A 16,427-nucleotide genomic window follows, 5' to 3' on the forward strand; every position below is an offset into this window, starting at 1 on the left:
ACAGAGATCTGGTCCCCGCGTCAGGTCAGGGTGCACCTGTAACCTTAAAAACGCAGACGCGGCGGAGGCGCAATAAACTCACACGGAAAAGAACTGGGCATTCAATTCATGTTTTCGTTAAACAATTCTTTAAATACAGCTCTTTTGATCTCTAAAGGGGAAAAAAGCAAAAGAAAATTGTCGTTAAATTAATTTTAGCAAAGACGCAACTGCCTGTCATTTTCACATTCGTTTTTCAGTTAGGGATTTGGTCTATTAGAGTAACCTAATAAAATTGTTTTGTTGGACACTGTAGTCTACACAATAATCAATATTATAATTTATTATATAAATTAGCTATTATTAAAACTAAACTATACAATTGATAAAACAAAACCCTTTTTAATGTTTGCTTTCATTTTAACACCGCTAACAGTTGTAATAAGAAACATCACATTATGCAAAAGCAGTCTTTTGAGTTTAAAGATGATCAGCCTACCAAGTCAAGTTTACAGTGTCATAAATGAAATGGGTAGCATGAGTAAAGGGGATTTGCCCAGCACACAACCTCATGCGCTGCAGGTAAGCTGAATGATAATCTTTAAAAAATATATAGGGTATGCAATACAAAACTTTAAACATTTATTTATTTTTTAATGAAAAGAAAAGAAATCAGGAAAGGAAAATATAATTTAAACCACTGGTCTGGCGCTGATACTTTATTGTTTGTATCCAGAAGAAGGGGGAAAAAAGCAGATGAAAACCTGGCTGAGGAGACGGCGATAACATATCAGTTCTTCAGCAAAGATCACGACATCATTGTGATGGGTTTATCATACAACGCAGTTCGTGTTTATAATCATTAATATTAACTAGTATTAATTCTCTCTCTAGATTTAGTTTTCGGGCTTGTTCTTGTCGGCGCAATATAGCCTCGGCTTATTGCACGTACGAATCCGATTGTGAAGAAATATCAAGCGCTGGCATTTTTTATTGCATCCTTTTCGCTAGTTAATCATTTATTTATTTTTTTAGTGGTGCGAACATTATTTACTGGCAAACATGTTCCATGACCTCGTACATCAACAAATGTAGCCTACTTAAGTTAATTTACCTTTTATGTAAAAATTACGGAATAACTTAATTAAATATTAATAAATAAAATATCCGTATAAAAGTACATGTTTATTTTTGAACTTTCGTTAATAAAACAACACAAAACTGTTTATAAATATTGTAGTTAAATATTAAATTACTTTAACTGCTTGAAACCGTATAATAATAACAATTAAACGTTACATTTTTAAGAACTTAACAAATAGTCTAAATGGCACTTTACTAATAAGTGTAATAATAATATAAATATTAATAATTATAAGTAAAAAGAAAATATTAACCTAGTAACAATATAAGTCAGATGTTAAAAAAAACAGCGTAGTTTCTCTCCACCTTTTGTATTCATATTTTAAATTATTTGCTAGAAAAACTAACATGTTGACTTTGTCCGGTTTAAGTGAAGAATGGGGTTATAATGTTTCCAGCAATACACTGTCAGACGGTGTGCTTGTAGCGAAAATGCACAAGACAGGCTACTTTTTCACAACCATGCGAGAGAGGGCTTCTCCTTCTGTTCCGCCGCCCGCATTTCTCGCGACGCAGGTTTCTCTACGCTGCGGAGCGGCGCGTTCTTAAGTAGTTACCAAATATGTTGCTCCATTTCTCGTCAATGTCTTCCATTTATCACTTTCTCTTTTGTATCTGGCCATTTTTCCAAATGCCTCTGCCATGCCTGGCTGAGCTGGGCTTCTGCGTTTAGAAGACAGGAGTTGATTAAGCCTACATGGCTTTTTTCCCTCGCCGTCAATCGCCACTATCTTGCATGGTTCGGGACCCGTGGATCTGCGTATCGATGGATTTGCTCCTCAGTGTTTGGACTCTCAGCAGTGAATATTAAAACACACTTTACTTAAAACCCCCATACAAAAAGCTTAATCCAAATTGATTCGTTCACCCTTCTCAGTCGGCACATATCCAAAATGTTCCCAGATGTAAGAGTTCGTTTTCTAACAAGATTCATGGTTGAACTTGAACTTGCTGAATCGCGCCTAATGTTATATTCTAACAGATATGTAATACTTGGCAACATAACAGTAATTTGTGTTTTAAAGTGCGTGACGTCACGTACTACGGCCGTGACGCGGTTGTCATGGTGACCGTCACAGCCCTAGTTTTAAGTATATATATATATATATATATATATATATATATATATATATATATATATATATATATATATATATATATATATATATATAAATATATAATATCGCAATATATATCGCAGGGGAAAAAAATATCGCAATGTCAATTTTTTCCAATATCGTGCAGCCCTAGTCCTGTCACAGAATCTGCACTGTCACTCTACTAGCAGAAATGCTATTTATGTTTGAATGTCGTAATTTGCTGTTGATTTTTAAAGGGGTTTTATATAATCTGTGGTGGTTGTCCTTTGTCCTCACCTTGACCTCACTCCTGGACATGAGCTGTCCAGTTCAATGGTTTTCTGGCTGCTTTCCTCCAGCTCTCGTTGGCTAGTTAAAGATAGTGATTAATTGCATCTGAGAATAGTACCCATCTATTTGGCAAGCTTTCTGTGGGGCTTCGTTCTTCATCTCATTTTTAGTGACTGTAGATGGCCCTTAAATCACTTCCCTAACAACTGGTTTCAAGCAGCGTGTTCATTTGTTTACCTTGTGTTTATGTTCAGAAACATGCCTCTGTGTTTTTGTAACATGATTCTCGGGCCTGTAGTGTCCTTGATCATGATAGCAAGCAAGTCGACAGTCATTTAAACTGTTTTGAAAGAACATCGTCAGCTTTGACAATAACATTTTACTTGATAATGGTTTTGAATTTTAAAACAGTAGCTGTAAAAGCATTCACTGGTCAAACAAGTTGGTAAACTATTTTAATACACGCAAATGTTTGTGTACTGAAACAAGAATTGAAACAATCGTTTTCACACTTTTTTTTAAATTTCTTTTTTTGTTATTTTAAGTTTTGTAGTTTCCACCTTTGTCATGTTTTTTTGGCTTAATTTTGTTTTTATTTTTTGTTGCTGCGTTTTTGTATTCTATTTTGTCTTACTTCGGTCATAGTTACTGTTTTTGTGTTTCTTCTCTAAGTGTTTAGGTTTTCTTCCTTGCCACCTTAATGTTCTTAAATGCCTTTGTCTTTGCCATCTTCATTGTGCTTCTTTTTGTCATGTTTTTTTTCTTTTGTCCTATTTTTTGTCATGGTGTTTTAGGTGATGCACTAAGATTTTTCCAAGGCCCATTCCGGTTTTAATACTAGCAAATTGTACTATTCGATACAGATTTTCTAATTGTTTTATATATTTTTACCAGAAAAAAAACTGTATTTGCTTTTGTAACAGTTTGAATCTGCAGTGATTTCATATTACAAACACTTTAATTGTGATCCAGACTTAGGAGTGGTGATTTAGTTGGTGATTTTAAAATATATTGTATAATTTCAAAAATGAAGTGGAAAAAAACAAACTGAGTTTGTGAATGTATGTAATATGTGACATATAACAGATAATGCTACAAAAATCATTCTGGTACAGACATTAAATGGTATTATTGATGGTTTAACATGCAAGTTCATTTTGTTCCAACAAGTGTTGCAGTGTTTCCTTAGTTACAGCTGTAAACAAAGCTGGTCATGTTTAATATGGATTATACAGAGGTAATCTTGAAGAAAATAACATCTAAACCTTTATTATGACAGCGTTAGTTTCTCTAATAAATGCCTTAATAACCCCACACAACAATATTTAGGATTTCCCTCCAATGTTTCAATCATCACAAAAAGTACGTGTGCTGGTGAGTTTTTCAAACACCCTACTAACTTACTATAATCTACACACAAAAATAAATGTTGTGTTCAGATGCACTGTTATATCAAATGTGCATTAAATCCCATGTACATGAAACCCATGTACATTAAATATGATGCTTGTGGATTCTGTGTGCAACAGAAAAATAATAGTAGTTTTATAAAATGAAAAAATGCAGTACAGTGCTTCAGATTGTGCAGAGTTCAAGCACCAGTATATGGCCTCTTGTGTTTTCCTCGAGTCCTTAAATTCTTCAGGCATGAAGAGACATCAAAACAGGAACACGTTTAATCATCAACTATGACTGACCTAGAACTTCCCCAACAGGCTTGAGTAAAAACTTCACCAGGATAAGAGCCAGCTCAAAACTACACGTGTTTCTGTAAGGTGTGTTCAGACTTCTAGGGAAAAAAGAGAAGCACCAGAGAGAGAGAAAAAAAAAACTGAAAAACACAGCCCTCATTTCTTACCAGTTTACACTGCCGTTTAGTTACAGTACCAACTTGAAACCCCTCCTAAATGACTCAAAAACAGAAGTATTGCATAATAACAAAATTACATAACTATTGAAGAAAGTTGCACCAAAACCTGTTATTGACTCTCAGCTCCACCACAGCAAATGCACAGATCCCAGTGCTTTAGAAATACTATTTTTAGTGTTTCCTTCACATTGTAAAGCAACAGTGTTGTGGGTATTTCGAAAAGCAATCTTTAACTTCTGTTCTTTCATGGATTATTTCCTTTTTTCTGTTTGTTTCGTCAATGTCTTCGTCTTAATAATTTCATAATCCTCTCTTGCAGGTCTTGCTGTGGGTTTGGGTATTGGAGCATTGGCAGAAGTGGCAAAGAAAAGCCTCAGATCAGAGGATAAGAATGGTAAGATAATTATGCATAGAGTTTGTATTAGGGCTGCACAATGTATCATTTTAGCATCGATATCGCAATGTGTGAATCTGCAATAGTCATCGGCAATGTCAACTTGAGATTATAGTTAATCAGCATCACAGTTCAGAATGTTATTTGTGGGGTCTTTTCAAAACTTGAACCTTTAAACAGAGTGAAAGATTTTCATTTGTATGTGTTTTTAAAACCTGTGCCCTTTTGATTAAATGAACATGTGTTTATAACTATAGTAAAAATAGAAAGTGCATTGACAACCTTTTAATAGCCATTTTCCACTGAGAGGTATGGTTTGGTACAGTATAAATTTATGTCCGTGTTCCACTGTCCAAGGTACCTAAAAAGCTAACCCTTCCATTCCACTTTTTGGGTGCCCTTTTCAAAGGGCACAAGCACAATACAACTGTACCAAAAGGTTTGGACAAGATGTGCAGCTGAACGTTATTGGTTTAGAATCATCACAAAACCTTCTTATCTTCTTGTACCAAAGAGCCACATGACAAGAAGAAAAACATAATCTGCTGTGTGTTCTTCTTTGTCACATTTTATACATGTTATATAAGCCTAAATAGAATATATCGCTAAAAACTTTTACATGAGAAAACTGACAACGTTTTATTACCCACATCTGAGCCATAATTATTCACACATGCACATCAAGAATTTTGATGCAGAATAGGATGGAGGCCACATTTGAAATAATTTATATAAGCCTTAATAAAATAAATCACTTTTCAAAAATTATGAGGCCATCTTAAAGCACGTGAAAATCAAGAGTGGTTTTGCTTTTTCTGTTTAGGCGCGCTCATCCACCCGTGATTTGCACGTGCTTTTTAGATGGCCTCATAAACAATTTTTTGAAAGTTTTTAGAGATATATTCTATTTAGACTTATCAAAATTATTTAAAATCTGTCCTGCAACCTATTCTGCATCAAAATTCCCAGCGTGCATGTGAATAATTATGGCTCAGATGTAATAATTATGGATCAGATGTAGAATTATGGCTCAGACGTTGTCGGTTATCTCATGACACAAAATGCTTAAACATTAAACTTTTTTTAGAAAGTTTTTTTTTTTTTTTTTTTTTTCAGAAATATTAAAAATATATAGGTCTAATTGATCTGTCTTGGCCATGTAGGGGATACGCAATTAAGAAACTAATGCTTGTGTGTGACAGAGAAAAGAACAGACGAGATATGCTCACCTTGTGTTCCGATATTCCCCTTTTTTATTTATTTTCATAACCGCCACGAACAGCTACGCAAACGGGGATCTAATGTATTTTGAGTGTATATATATTTTGGGCACTAATTCATCATTTCCTCCCCTATCTTTTTCTATGGTTATGTTTGTCATCTCCATTCTGCATTTTGGAAATGTTAAATAAAACCTCCCCTGACCTTGCGTCTCTTGCGAACGGTAATGGTTAAGAAGAATGTAATATTGGAGTTGGTTATTGAGGTATTCAATATGTGCGATTATTTTAAAATTTGACAGTGTTGACAAAATTATTCAGACATTATTGCTAATATTAAATTTATCTCGCAGTGGTATTGGTTGGTTAAAATGTCAGAAAGATGAGAGTGTGTTTTCTACAGGTGGTTTGTCAAGCCCACTCACTTGTGTGAGGCAAATTGGTAATTATTAGTCACTGGCCCATTTTAGTGTAACTTACTGATCAGGGCACAGCATAAGTGATAAATTGCATGCTATCAAAGTTATTATGTGTGTGTTTTTGCACTTTAAATCATTTAACAGAGTGATAGTGAGTGAGGAAAGAATAAGGAGGAGGTTGTTGGTATTTAAACTCACCCACATATATATATATATATATAAAAACATGTTCACTCCCAACCAAAAATCTTCAGCTCAGAGATCTTAACCTGTGTGTGTTATTTGCTGCAGTGAAAATTTTAAGTAAAAGCAATCCAGTGTGATCATGGTACTGTTTACTCTTACGCAAGTGAAAGCTAATGCTTTTAAGACTGTCTGTGTTTACTTAAGATGTGTGTGTAATAATATATAGATAATAACATTTATAGAGTTGCCTGTTTTAAAGTGCTCCTTAATTAAGATGTCAAGGCTGAGGAGGAAGTTTAATATAGAGAATGAGCTGTTTTTGCTGCACAAACCCTAAATGTTTATATGCATCTGCGTAATTGGTATGAAAATATGCCAATCTATTATAATGTAATGTCTGCTTTTCTCATTCCTGAAATGTGTAACCTCGTTCACCACTTTTGTGTATGTTGAATTCAAGATACAGATTTGTTTTGCACTGCAAGATGGATTTGCGACAGGGGCTTTCACATTGCATGACTTTACAATAGGAAAAATCGCTGACAACTTTGTCCAGATTACATCTCACAGCCAAAAACACGTAGTATATCTTTTACACTTAGTATCACTTCATAATAAGATAGAAGCCTTTAATGAGGTAGAAAATGTACAGATTTGCTCGCCTGGGTTTGAAGGGAATTAGCAATTTCTACTTAACTTTCTTTTTTAACTTTCTGTATGAAACGTTAAACAGACACAGGTGCTCCTGTCGAACCTCCACTAGTTTTTCCTCCATTTCTTGGGTCCAAATAAACCGAAAATGAGCGCTTTTAACTTCTCCCTCAACCTCCCGCTGGCCTGCAGGTACACACACACACACGCACACACACAAGTGAATGCTGCTCGCTCATTGGCTATAGGCGATCGCGGATGTTATTTTCAGTCAAAACTCATTTCACATGGCATGATTTGAATCGCCGACAACTCCAGATATTTAGCACGCCAGATATCTCAAAGTCATCCATGATTCTCTCAGATTGCGTCTTTGATAGTTCATAGTCTTTGATAGTCGACGCGTCAAAATCAGGGCTAAAATCATGCAGTCTGAACTTGGCATGAGGGGGAAAAAGTTTCTTTTACACAATAAACATAATGAATCAAACGTTTATCAAAAAGGCCAGCAGTTCTGCTCATTAAATCCAATAAGCACTAAGTTCGTATTTCACTGGTTATTTTAACCCTTGTTTATTGTTCATATTGACTACTCTTTCTTTGTTCATGGCATTTACCCTATTGGCCTCCGCTTGTAACAACATTTTTTTATTGCAAAGCAATGACACCATATTAATATGCATTCTTGATTGTTGCTGATTTTTCCCTATTTGGAAGAGATCAATTTCGTCATTTTTACTGTTGATCATTAGGCACCATTAACCCTTTAGATAGGCCTGGGCAAAAAAAGTCAATGGGGCAAAAACTACTTTAAAAATAAGGAAAGGGTAATACATTTGCATAGACTGTAGTGTTTAGTTTTTTAAAAAAATCAAAGCAATTTCGCAATATACAAGATGGCTGTGTGCAAAATACACCTTAAAATCACTTCAGAGTGGATGAAAACATTCCTAACAGTACACAAGGGTTAAGATATTTCTTGATTTTGCTATCTTTAGAGTTTCATTATGTCTGTATAGCTTCGTATCTTCATATGGTAACCGAGAGCAAATGTGTTGTGAGGACAGAGGGCCGCAACTAGATCTAATCTATGCAGACTTGCTGGATAATGATTACCTTTGACCTCATCGTCACGTCCAGAAATAGCTCTAATGTCCTCACCAAGATAATGACAGCCCTGATCCAACAGTTTGTGGGGTTTTGTTTACATGGAGAAATGCTTCACAGCAGCAGAGATGGAGATTGTCCTTTGTTTCAAACAGCACAAACAGTTGTTGTCTGAGACTTCTTAACTATTCTATATCCATTTTTTAAAGATATAGTTTATGTATTTTTGTAATTATTAAACACTCAAATTGTTCTAAAGATGCTTTGTACATGTTTTGAAGACTGTTGGAAATAGTAGCTGTTGACTTGCATAGTATTTCGGGTCACACTTTAAGGTGCATTTCTTGCTATTAACAGTGCATTTACTAAGATTTGTAACTCAATGAACCTCTAATTTGCTGCTTTTTAATTAGTTATTTAGGTAGTAGTGAGGTTTAGATATTGGGTAAGATTGGGGATGTAGAGTAAGATCATGCTAATAGTGCACCTTTAAAGTTCAAATATAGAGGGAATATCTTAATGATAGGCAGGTAATATTCCACCAGTTAAGGTTAATTCCTCTGATGTCAAACCTGCTTTGAATCTGTACATTGAGAAATGGTAAATGGAATGAGATTTTAAATGAGAAGAAGAAACAGGTTGTTACATACAAGATGTAGAATTGGACACACAAGGCTTACTCATATTTATTGAAAGGCAGTGAAACCAATTTGTGATTTATTATTTTTTTTGATAGTTTTTACTGACATGTAAAAACAAAGAACAGGCAGACAAAATCTGTGCAAAATGTTAAATAAAATATGAAAAAAAGGAAAGAATTGTGACATACAAGACGTATGACAAAAAGACACCTCAATGGATGTAAAAAGAGAGGAGACAAAACAAAGTACAATTCATCAGACATTAAACAACATTATTAAAAGTAAACGCAATCGTTAATTTGTGACTTTTTTTGAGGATATTTGACTACAGAACATATTTTAATTGAATGTGTTTCTAAATGGTATTATTTAGAAGGTTTTTATTTTATTCAGGGAAATGCTGAAAATGTTGCTCCTGTAACAGTTTTAGAATATTCATCACTGACTAAATACAAAGATATATAACCTTTAGTTTCTTATCTTTTTGTTGATGTTTTGTTTGTATATTTCTTATTATGAAACTGTCAATGTATTTAATGAATATTTATAACCAGTGTTGATATAAATATAGTCAGTGCTCCTGATATGTTTTTTTTTAACAAAAAAAAGTGTGTGTGTGTGATATATATATTATTTTTCTTCCTACTATGGACGTCAATGGCTACCAACATTATATAAAGCATCTTCTCTTGGGTTCACTGGAAGAAACAAAGAAAAAAACTGTTGTGTACTTTCCTGCAATTGGTCATTATTGGCTTCCCTTTGTTTGTTTTTGTTTTTTAATACTAATGAGGTTAATAGTGACCACTCATTCTGAAAGTTCCATTCAGTTCAATATATTGACAAAATTATCATTTTACACAGGAAATAAGAAGGCAGTTTTGGACAGCAGCCCTTTTCTATCGGAGGCAAATGCGGAGCGTATCGTCCGGACTCTGTGTAAAGTGCGTGGAGCGGCACTCAAGCTCGGCCAGATGCTCAGTATACAAGGTAAGAGAATATTGTTTGTGTGAAGCAAGTCGTTATGTTAAACAAGGTCACTCCTAAGAAATTTGTTGGGTGGTTGAGGCTTGCTCCGTGACTGACAGGGTTCATAACCTGTGACTGCTTCTTAGCATCTGGGTGGTCGTAAGTCACTGGCTGCTCTTCAGATAAGCTGATATGTGATAGAGGCCTGTTTCATATTTACTGCCCGATGATACGAGTTGCTGAAATCCGCTTACAGAAAGGCACAGAGAAATTGGAGATATGTTTTTTTTTGTTTCCTCACTGATACTTAACTGTCTAAAGATAAAATAACCTCTTGCATCCTTCCAGCATAATTTTCCACACAGTGGTGGAAAATGGATGATCACTATTCTGCTTACTGACAGTTCAGAGTCTTTGTACACTATTTATTTAGAATACTTGACTTTAAATGGACTGAAGATTTTTGGATCTAAAAAGGATTGCAATGCAATGTAGGTCTGTGCCAGTAAGTTTTAAAACAAATGTATAATACTTGAAAATAATAAAATTACAGTAAACAGCAAATAAATAAATTTGTACAAATTCAAGGAAAAATAAAAATGCTATAAAATGCAATATATTTTATAGCTTGTTTACAAAATCAATCATGAATATGGATTTGGCTTTGCACTGAATGATGTGCATGTGCGCTCACAGATTTGATTAAGCCAGAGGGGCACAAAGTAGGGCCTGCAGGCCATAGTTGACCCATGGTAACCTCTGGTTTGGCCCACCATCCCATCTGACAAGAGAGGGAAAATGATATCGAGTTGAATAGGGCGAATGCAATTCACTCCAATACCTGGAGTAAAACTAGGAAATAATGGTCACCTTGACCGACGCCCACCGCACAATTACAGTTTTCCCAGAACTAGGGTTGTAACAATATACCGGTATGACGGTCTACCACGATTTGAACGTGCACGATTATCATACCATGAACAATTGCATATCAACAGTTTTAACCCTTAAAGACCGAGACAGCCGCCCGCAGCTAAAAATAAGTATTGCTCTTGAATGTTTAATAACTTTTGATCCGCTGATCCGATACATACAATTTAAAGATTGGCATAAAGAAGAGAATCTCAGCTTTCCAGTGCTGTATAACATAACATTCGCAGACACATAACATTCAGAGGCTCCGGAATCAGTGCGGTTACGTCATCAAAATTTGACAACGCTGATTTGACAAAGAAACGCTCGTCACTCGGACAAACCAGACATGATACATTGATGCATTGTCCCTCCTCCATGCCCAGATTGGATTAGACTCGCTATATCACAACCAATAAGCATAGGTTTCGCTTTTGTTTGTGGACCAACAACAAGCTTTTTGAACAACACGGAATGAGAGATAGGCATACATTTATGCGCGGCTAAATAAAACGCAAAAAAAAAAAGTTTTGCATGAAATAATTCTCATACTAAGTACTTTTGCATGCACAGCAGCACAGAAACATGACAAAACAGTGACACAGCAAAGACAAACTGCTGCTCTTGCTGTTTTCAAAAGACGCAAATGAAGGTGCAGCAGTTTGTCTGCATTGCAGACAACCATATCCAAATCCATATCCACAGACAACCATATCCATGCTGGCACATAAACCTAAGGATGTTCCATATTGAATCTAGTTTCGTTATGTAACTATTTATAGTATAGTAAATATTTATATCTATTTTTTACTGAGGATTTGCACCATGTTTATTTGGACTTTGACACATTATTTATTATTTTCTTATTTTTTTTATTTGTTCATTGTACAAGTGGACACATTCTCTCACTCTCTCACTCATTCTCTCACCACTAGACTGAAAAAAACAACGCTTTAAATACATGTTTACAGCCATAAACTTGGTATTGCACTTTTGGTCTCCCATTTATCCTGCTTATAAGGAAGGACAGTTTAAGTTTATTTTTGTCTAGTCTTAAAAGACCTTGCTTGTTTATTCCTTCTAATTTAATTTATTAAAATGGGAAATTTTTCAGTTTATTTTTATAAAAGACTTCTATAGTTCTATTAAAATGGTTCTTTCAAAAGTTTGTTGAAATAAAACCTTTGTTCAGTCAGAAAACGTGTTCTTATTCTTTTCAGGGTCTTTGCTATGAGAATTACTATTTAATACCGTATACCGCGAAACCGTCAAACCGTGGTATTGTTTTAGACGATTATCATACCGTAAAAAATTCATACCGTTACAACCCTACCCAGAACATGATGTCACAAAACGGTGATGGCGAAAAAAAAAAAAAAGAGCATCACGTTTCTGCATGGTCTTATATTATTTTTCTGTATATATGAGTCAATCACAGATAAATTATATACAGAACAAGACTCCTATGAAACCTCTTCAGTTCACTTCACTATTTTGTGCCGAGTAAAAAAAAAAAATAATTAAATAATTCACTCTAATTTTCAAGAAGAGCCCACAGTTACCTCTTCATGTCTTCCTAGTGATGTTTTCTGGTTTACTTGAGATTGCTTTGCTTCTGTCTCCCACTATCTTGATCCAAGGACACAGTTCCATCTTCTCAATCTCTTTTGATCAGGCTCATTATCAGATTTACTTATGGTTTTAAAAAAATAGAATTTGCTTGACTGCCTCTTTGCCTTGTTAAAAATCCAGATATTATTTAGGTGGGTCACTATGCCATTATTTATTTTCGCTGCTCCTTGCACGTGAAACTATATTCACCAACCAATGAGAGTGATTGTAAGCGTAAGAAAGCTAATTGGTCAAAAATATTGTTGTAGGCCAATTTTTTTCACTCTCACTCATTCACATCCCCTCTCTCTCACACACACATACATGCAGGTATTCACTACACAAAAGTTGTGTCTAAGAGTCTAAGAAAAATGCTAATTTTAGACAAAAAAAGATTCAGATAGCGCTTTCCATTTGTTTTTCCATCTGAACTCTTCAAATTAAAGCTAAAAAAATAAGTACAGTAAATGCAGCTCTAATGAGCATAAAGTAGTTATTAAAAAAAAAACAACAACAAAAAAAAAAACACACTGCCCTGAACCATTTAAACAGTAGAGTGTAGATACGACATTGCATATATGCTTTCCAGTTCACAGCTCTTGAAAAGCAGCCTCAGTCTGCATCAACTAACATCATCTGACTTGTTTCATGACACAAATGGCCCTCTTCTCTGAGCAAATATGTTGATTATTTCTGGTAGGCCTGTGAGCTCTTTCTCCCCCGCTCTGTGTGCATCAGTTGATTGGAAAGCGAGGCCGAAAGCGTCTCTGTCACCCGATGAAGAATGCAGCGCTCAGATTATTGCAGCACAGCCTCCATGCATGACATTTCCAAAGCTCGGCCCCAGCTCATGCACTGGACGGAGCGTCATTCTCATCATGACAGGCAGTGTTTTGTAAGCTGACGATTGCACGGCTGGCAGTGAAGGACAGCGACAGTGCTGCAATCGGCGAAGCTCAAAATAAGCCCACAGCTATGCCAGAAACGTGACCTTTACGCTATACCTCAGGAAGTTCTGGCCTGGAGTACACAATCAGACATTAAGACATGGTTAAACTGTGGCGTATAGGATCTGTTTCTGTAGATGCATTGCAGAGACCTTAGATTTTTTTAAATTGAATTCACATTCTACAATTTATTGATTGTCAGTTCAGATGGTACTTCAGAAGCAATCAAAAGTTTGAAAAGACATGTTAAATTGATTTTAGACGTGAAGGTAAAGACCTTTATGTACGATTTTTAGTTCTAATAAAGGCTGTTTGTAATTCAAGTTTATTCATTGACCTTAGTCTGCAATGGGGAAGTACGCTGTATTTTGCGATTGCTTTAGAAATTCTGATTGAGTTGAGAAACGACTATAAATAATCAACTGCAGAAAACGGTCAAACTACTTGTTAAACAAACAAGTGTGTTCATGACTACATATAAAACGTAGAATAATATAATAAGAAAAAATTGTTTGCAACATTAAGCAGCTGTTTTTAACATCTAAAAATCAGTGCAAGTGAATGAGTCTCGAGTCAAAAAGATTACAATGGCTGCGACCGCTAGTACGTGTAGAATAAGGTCAATATAGCAGTATTCAAAATAATTATCACTCCAAAGCAACTTTTACAAAATATGCACGTCATTAAATAACAATCAAAATTAGAAAGAGTTTAAAGGATTATCCTGTAGACCTGACATGCACAAACTAGAGCCACAGGCCAAAGTTGGCCCATGATAATATTTGATTTGGACCACCATCCCATCTGAGAAGAGAGCTAAAAAAATTGTTAGCATCAATCAGCAGCATAATGAGCTGTTTTTAGCATATAAAAATCTATGAAAGTGAATGAGATCGGAAGTCTTGAGCCAAAAAGATTACTATGGCTGCGACAGTGCTTACTTGTAGAATGTCAATATGGCACGATTCAAAATAATTTTTCTGTCAAATTTTAAGTGTTTTTTTTTCTACAATAAAAAGTGATATGTATATATAATATGTATACAATGAAATGATCTGATATAATATTTAAAAATAATTAAGAAAGATTTGGGTATAATGTATAATTTTGTATAATGTATGGCCTAAGAATTTTTTATTTTTTAAGATTTTGGCCTTTTAGCCTTTTTTTTTTTTTAGATAGGACAGTATTGAGGCAGGAAGCGAAGTTGGAGAGAGAGAGGGGGGGTAGGGTAAGGTAATGTCCTCGAGCAGGGATTCGATCTCAGGACGCTCTGACGTGCCACTGCACTATGTTTACATCATCTCAAGTCCCCATGAGCATTTTATTCATCCAAGAATCCTAAAAAGTATCATGTTGTCAACACAAATATTGAGTATCACAACTATTTAGAAAGTATACATATTTCTAAAGCAGCAAATCAGCATATTACTGATTTCTGAAGGATTATGTAACACTGAAGACTGGAGTAATGATGTATATAACTGTAATAAATTCAGTATAATGTAAAAAAAATAAAGCAGTTCATTAATTTAGTTAATAGTTAATATTTGTAATCACTGTATTATACTGTATTATACTACAGTTGACTAGAAATAAAACCATGAAAAAAAATTATAAAAGGTGACGGATAACAAAATGTCACTGGAGAGCCCTTGTACCAAATATTATAAATTTGTGCATCATTGATTATTAGTATGTAAATTTACACTGCTCATTACTAAACTAATAACCAGTTGCACATGAGGTTTTATTACAGTGGTATTATAGTAGTATTTTATTTAAGTGCATGTTTGATCAAATAGGAGGTTATTACGCAAGAGCTGTAATGAACAAAGGTCTGTTGTATTTGTATAGTGGGCATACAGATAGAAGAATGGTGTAAGATATTCTAGGGTATTTTCCTTAATGTTTGTTATTGAATATGATCAACAATATGAATTTCTGGCAATATGCAGCCCACATTCCTCTGCCTCAGTAATTGCTCAAAAAACGTAAGGTCATCTTGCTGATCTAGGTCAAACAAGTAAACCAGGATAAAAACCATGGCAACTGTGAAGATAAGCCTTAATATTTTTAATTTATTTATGATCTACAAACAAGCAGTTCTGAAAAATCTTTCAGATGTTGTACATTCACACTGTGAGAACCTCTCCATGGGTTTCGATCAGGCAGGTTGTTTGTCTCTCTCTCTCTCTCTGTCTCTCTCTCTCTCACCTTAAGACTTGTTTACAGTAATGTACATCTGTCACACAGTTGCTTCTTCTGAAACCATCTCTAGAATCCTGTTTACATGTTTGAATTGACAGGGCAACTGGAGCTGCGTGATTTGTTGTTCAGAGTTTGTGGTCATGATCTTAATCATAATTCAAAATTATCATGATTTACATGTTTATTGAAACTTTGATCATAGGGGTACATTCAAATCTCCAGTTGATTCAGAGAGAACAGTAGTCACTTATGGTTGTTCAACCACTTCAGTCTAATCAGTTGGATTTAAGTTCAATAAAAAAGATTTTAATATGATTCCTTATCTTTTTATGAACTTCAAACGCTGAAAAATCACTCAAAGCATGTAAATTAATCAGTGAACCAATCACTTTAAGGTGATGAATTCAATTCATCTTTATTTGTATATCGCAGCTTATAAATAGCAGCTTAACATAGAAGTTCTAGTAAATTGAAACTCTGTCAGTCCAGTTTTCAGAGTTCAGTTTAGTGTGGTTTAATTTTTACTGGTGAAAGACTAAACACTGAAGAGCAAATCCATCGATGCGCAGCTCCAAATCCCAAACCAAGCCAGTAGCAAGGAACAAAACTTCACTTTTAAAGTTCAAAACTTTCATTCTATTAATAACCGTTAGATTTTTTGTATTATCAAAGTAATAATTTGTTGCCTCTTTTATTAACATCTGTGGCTTCGAGTGATCCAATAATATGTGTGCAGGATTAAGTGCAGCCATCCTATAATTCAGACTACATTCAAAGGTCAAAATCGCATTAGACAG

The 16,427-nt window shown here is 34.8% G+C and overlaps 1 protein-coding gene across 3 annotated transcripts in view; it reads left to right on the forward strand.

Annotated features, from left to right (window-relative positions):
• Nucleotides 1-16,427, forward strand: part of coq8aa (coenzyme Q8A, genome duplicate a) — a 59,711-nt gene that overhangs the window by 20,027 nt on the left and 23,257 nt on the right. For 2 of the 3 annotated variants that reach the window (XR_015517568.1, NM_001002728.2), the window contains 2 exon segments: nucleotides 4,682-4,756; nucleotides 9,845-9,970. Coding sequence is in view for 2 of the 3 variants with exons in the window: in NM_001002728.2 (NP_001002728.2) it covers nucleotides 4,682-4,756; nucleotides 9,845-9,970 (201 nt within the window). In the remaining variant the exon portion in view is untranslated. 3 annotated transcript variants of the gene reach the window in all.

The sequence above is a fragment of the Danio rerio genome, chromosome 20 (assembly GCF_052040795.2).
Source record: "Danio rerio strain M-AB ecotype USA chromosome 20, GRCz13ab, whole genome shotgun sequence".
Classification (NCBI taxonomy): Eukaryota; Metazoa; Chordata; class Actinopteri; order Cypriniformes; family Danionidae; genus Danio; species Danio rerio.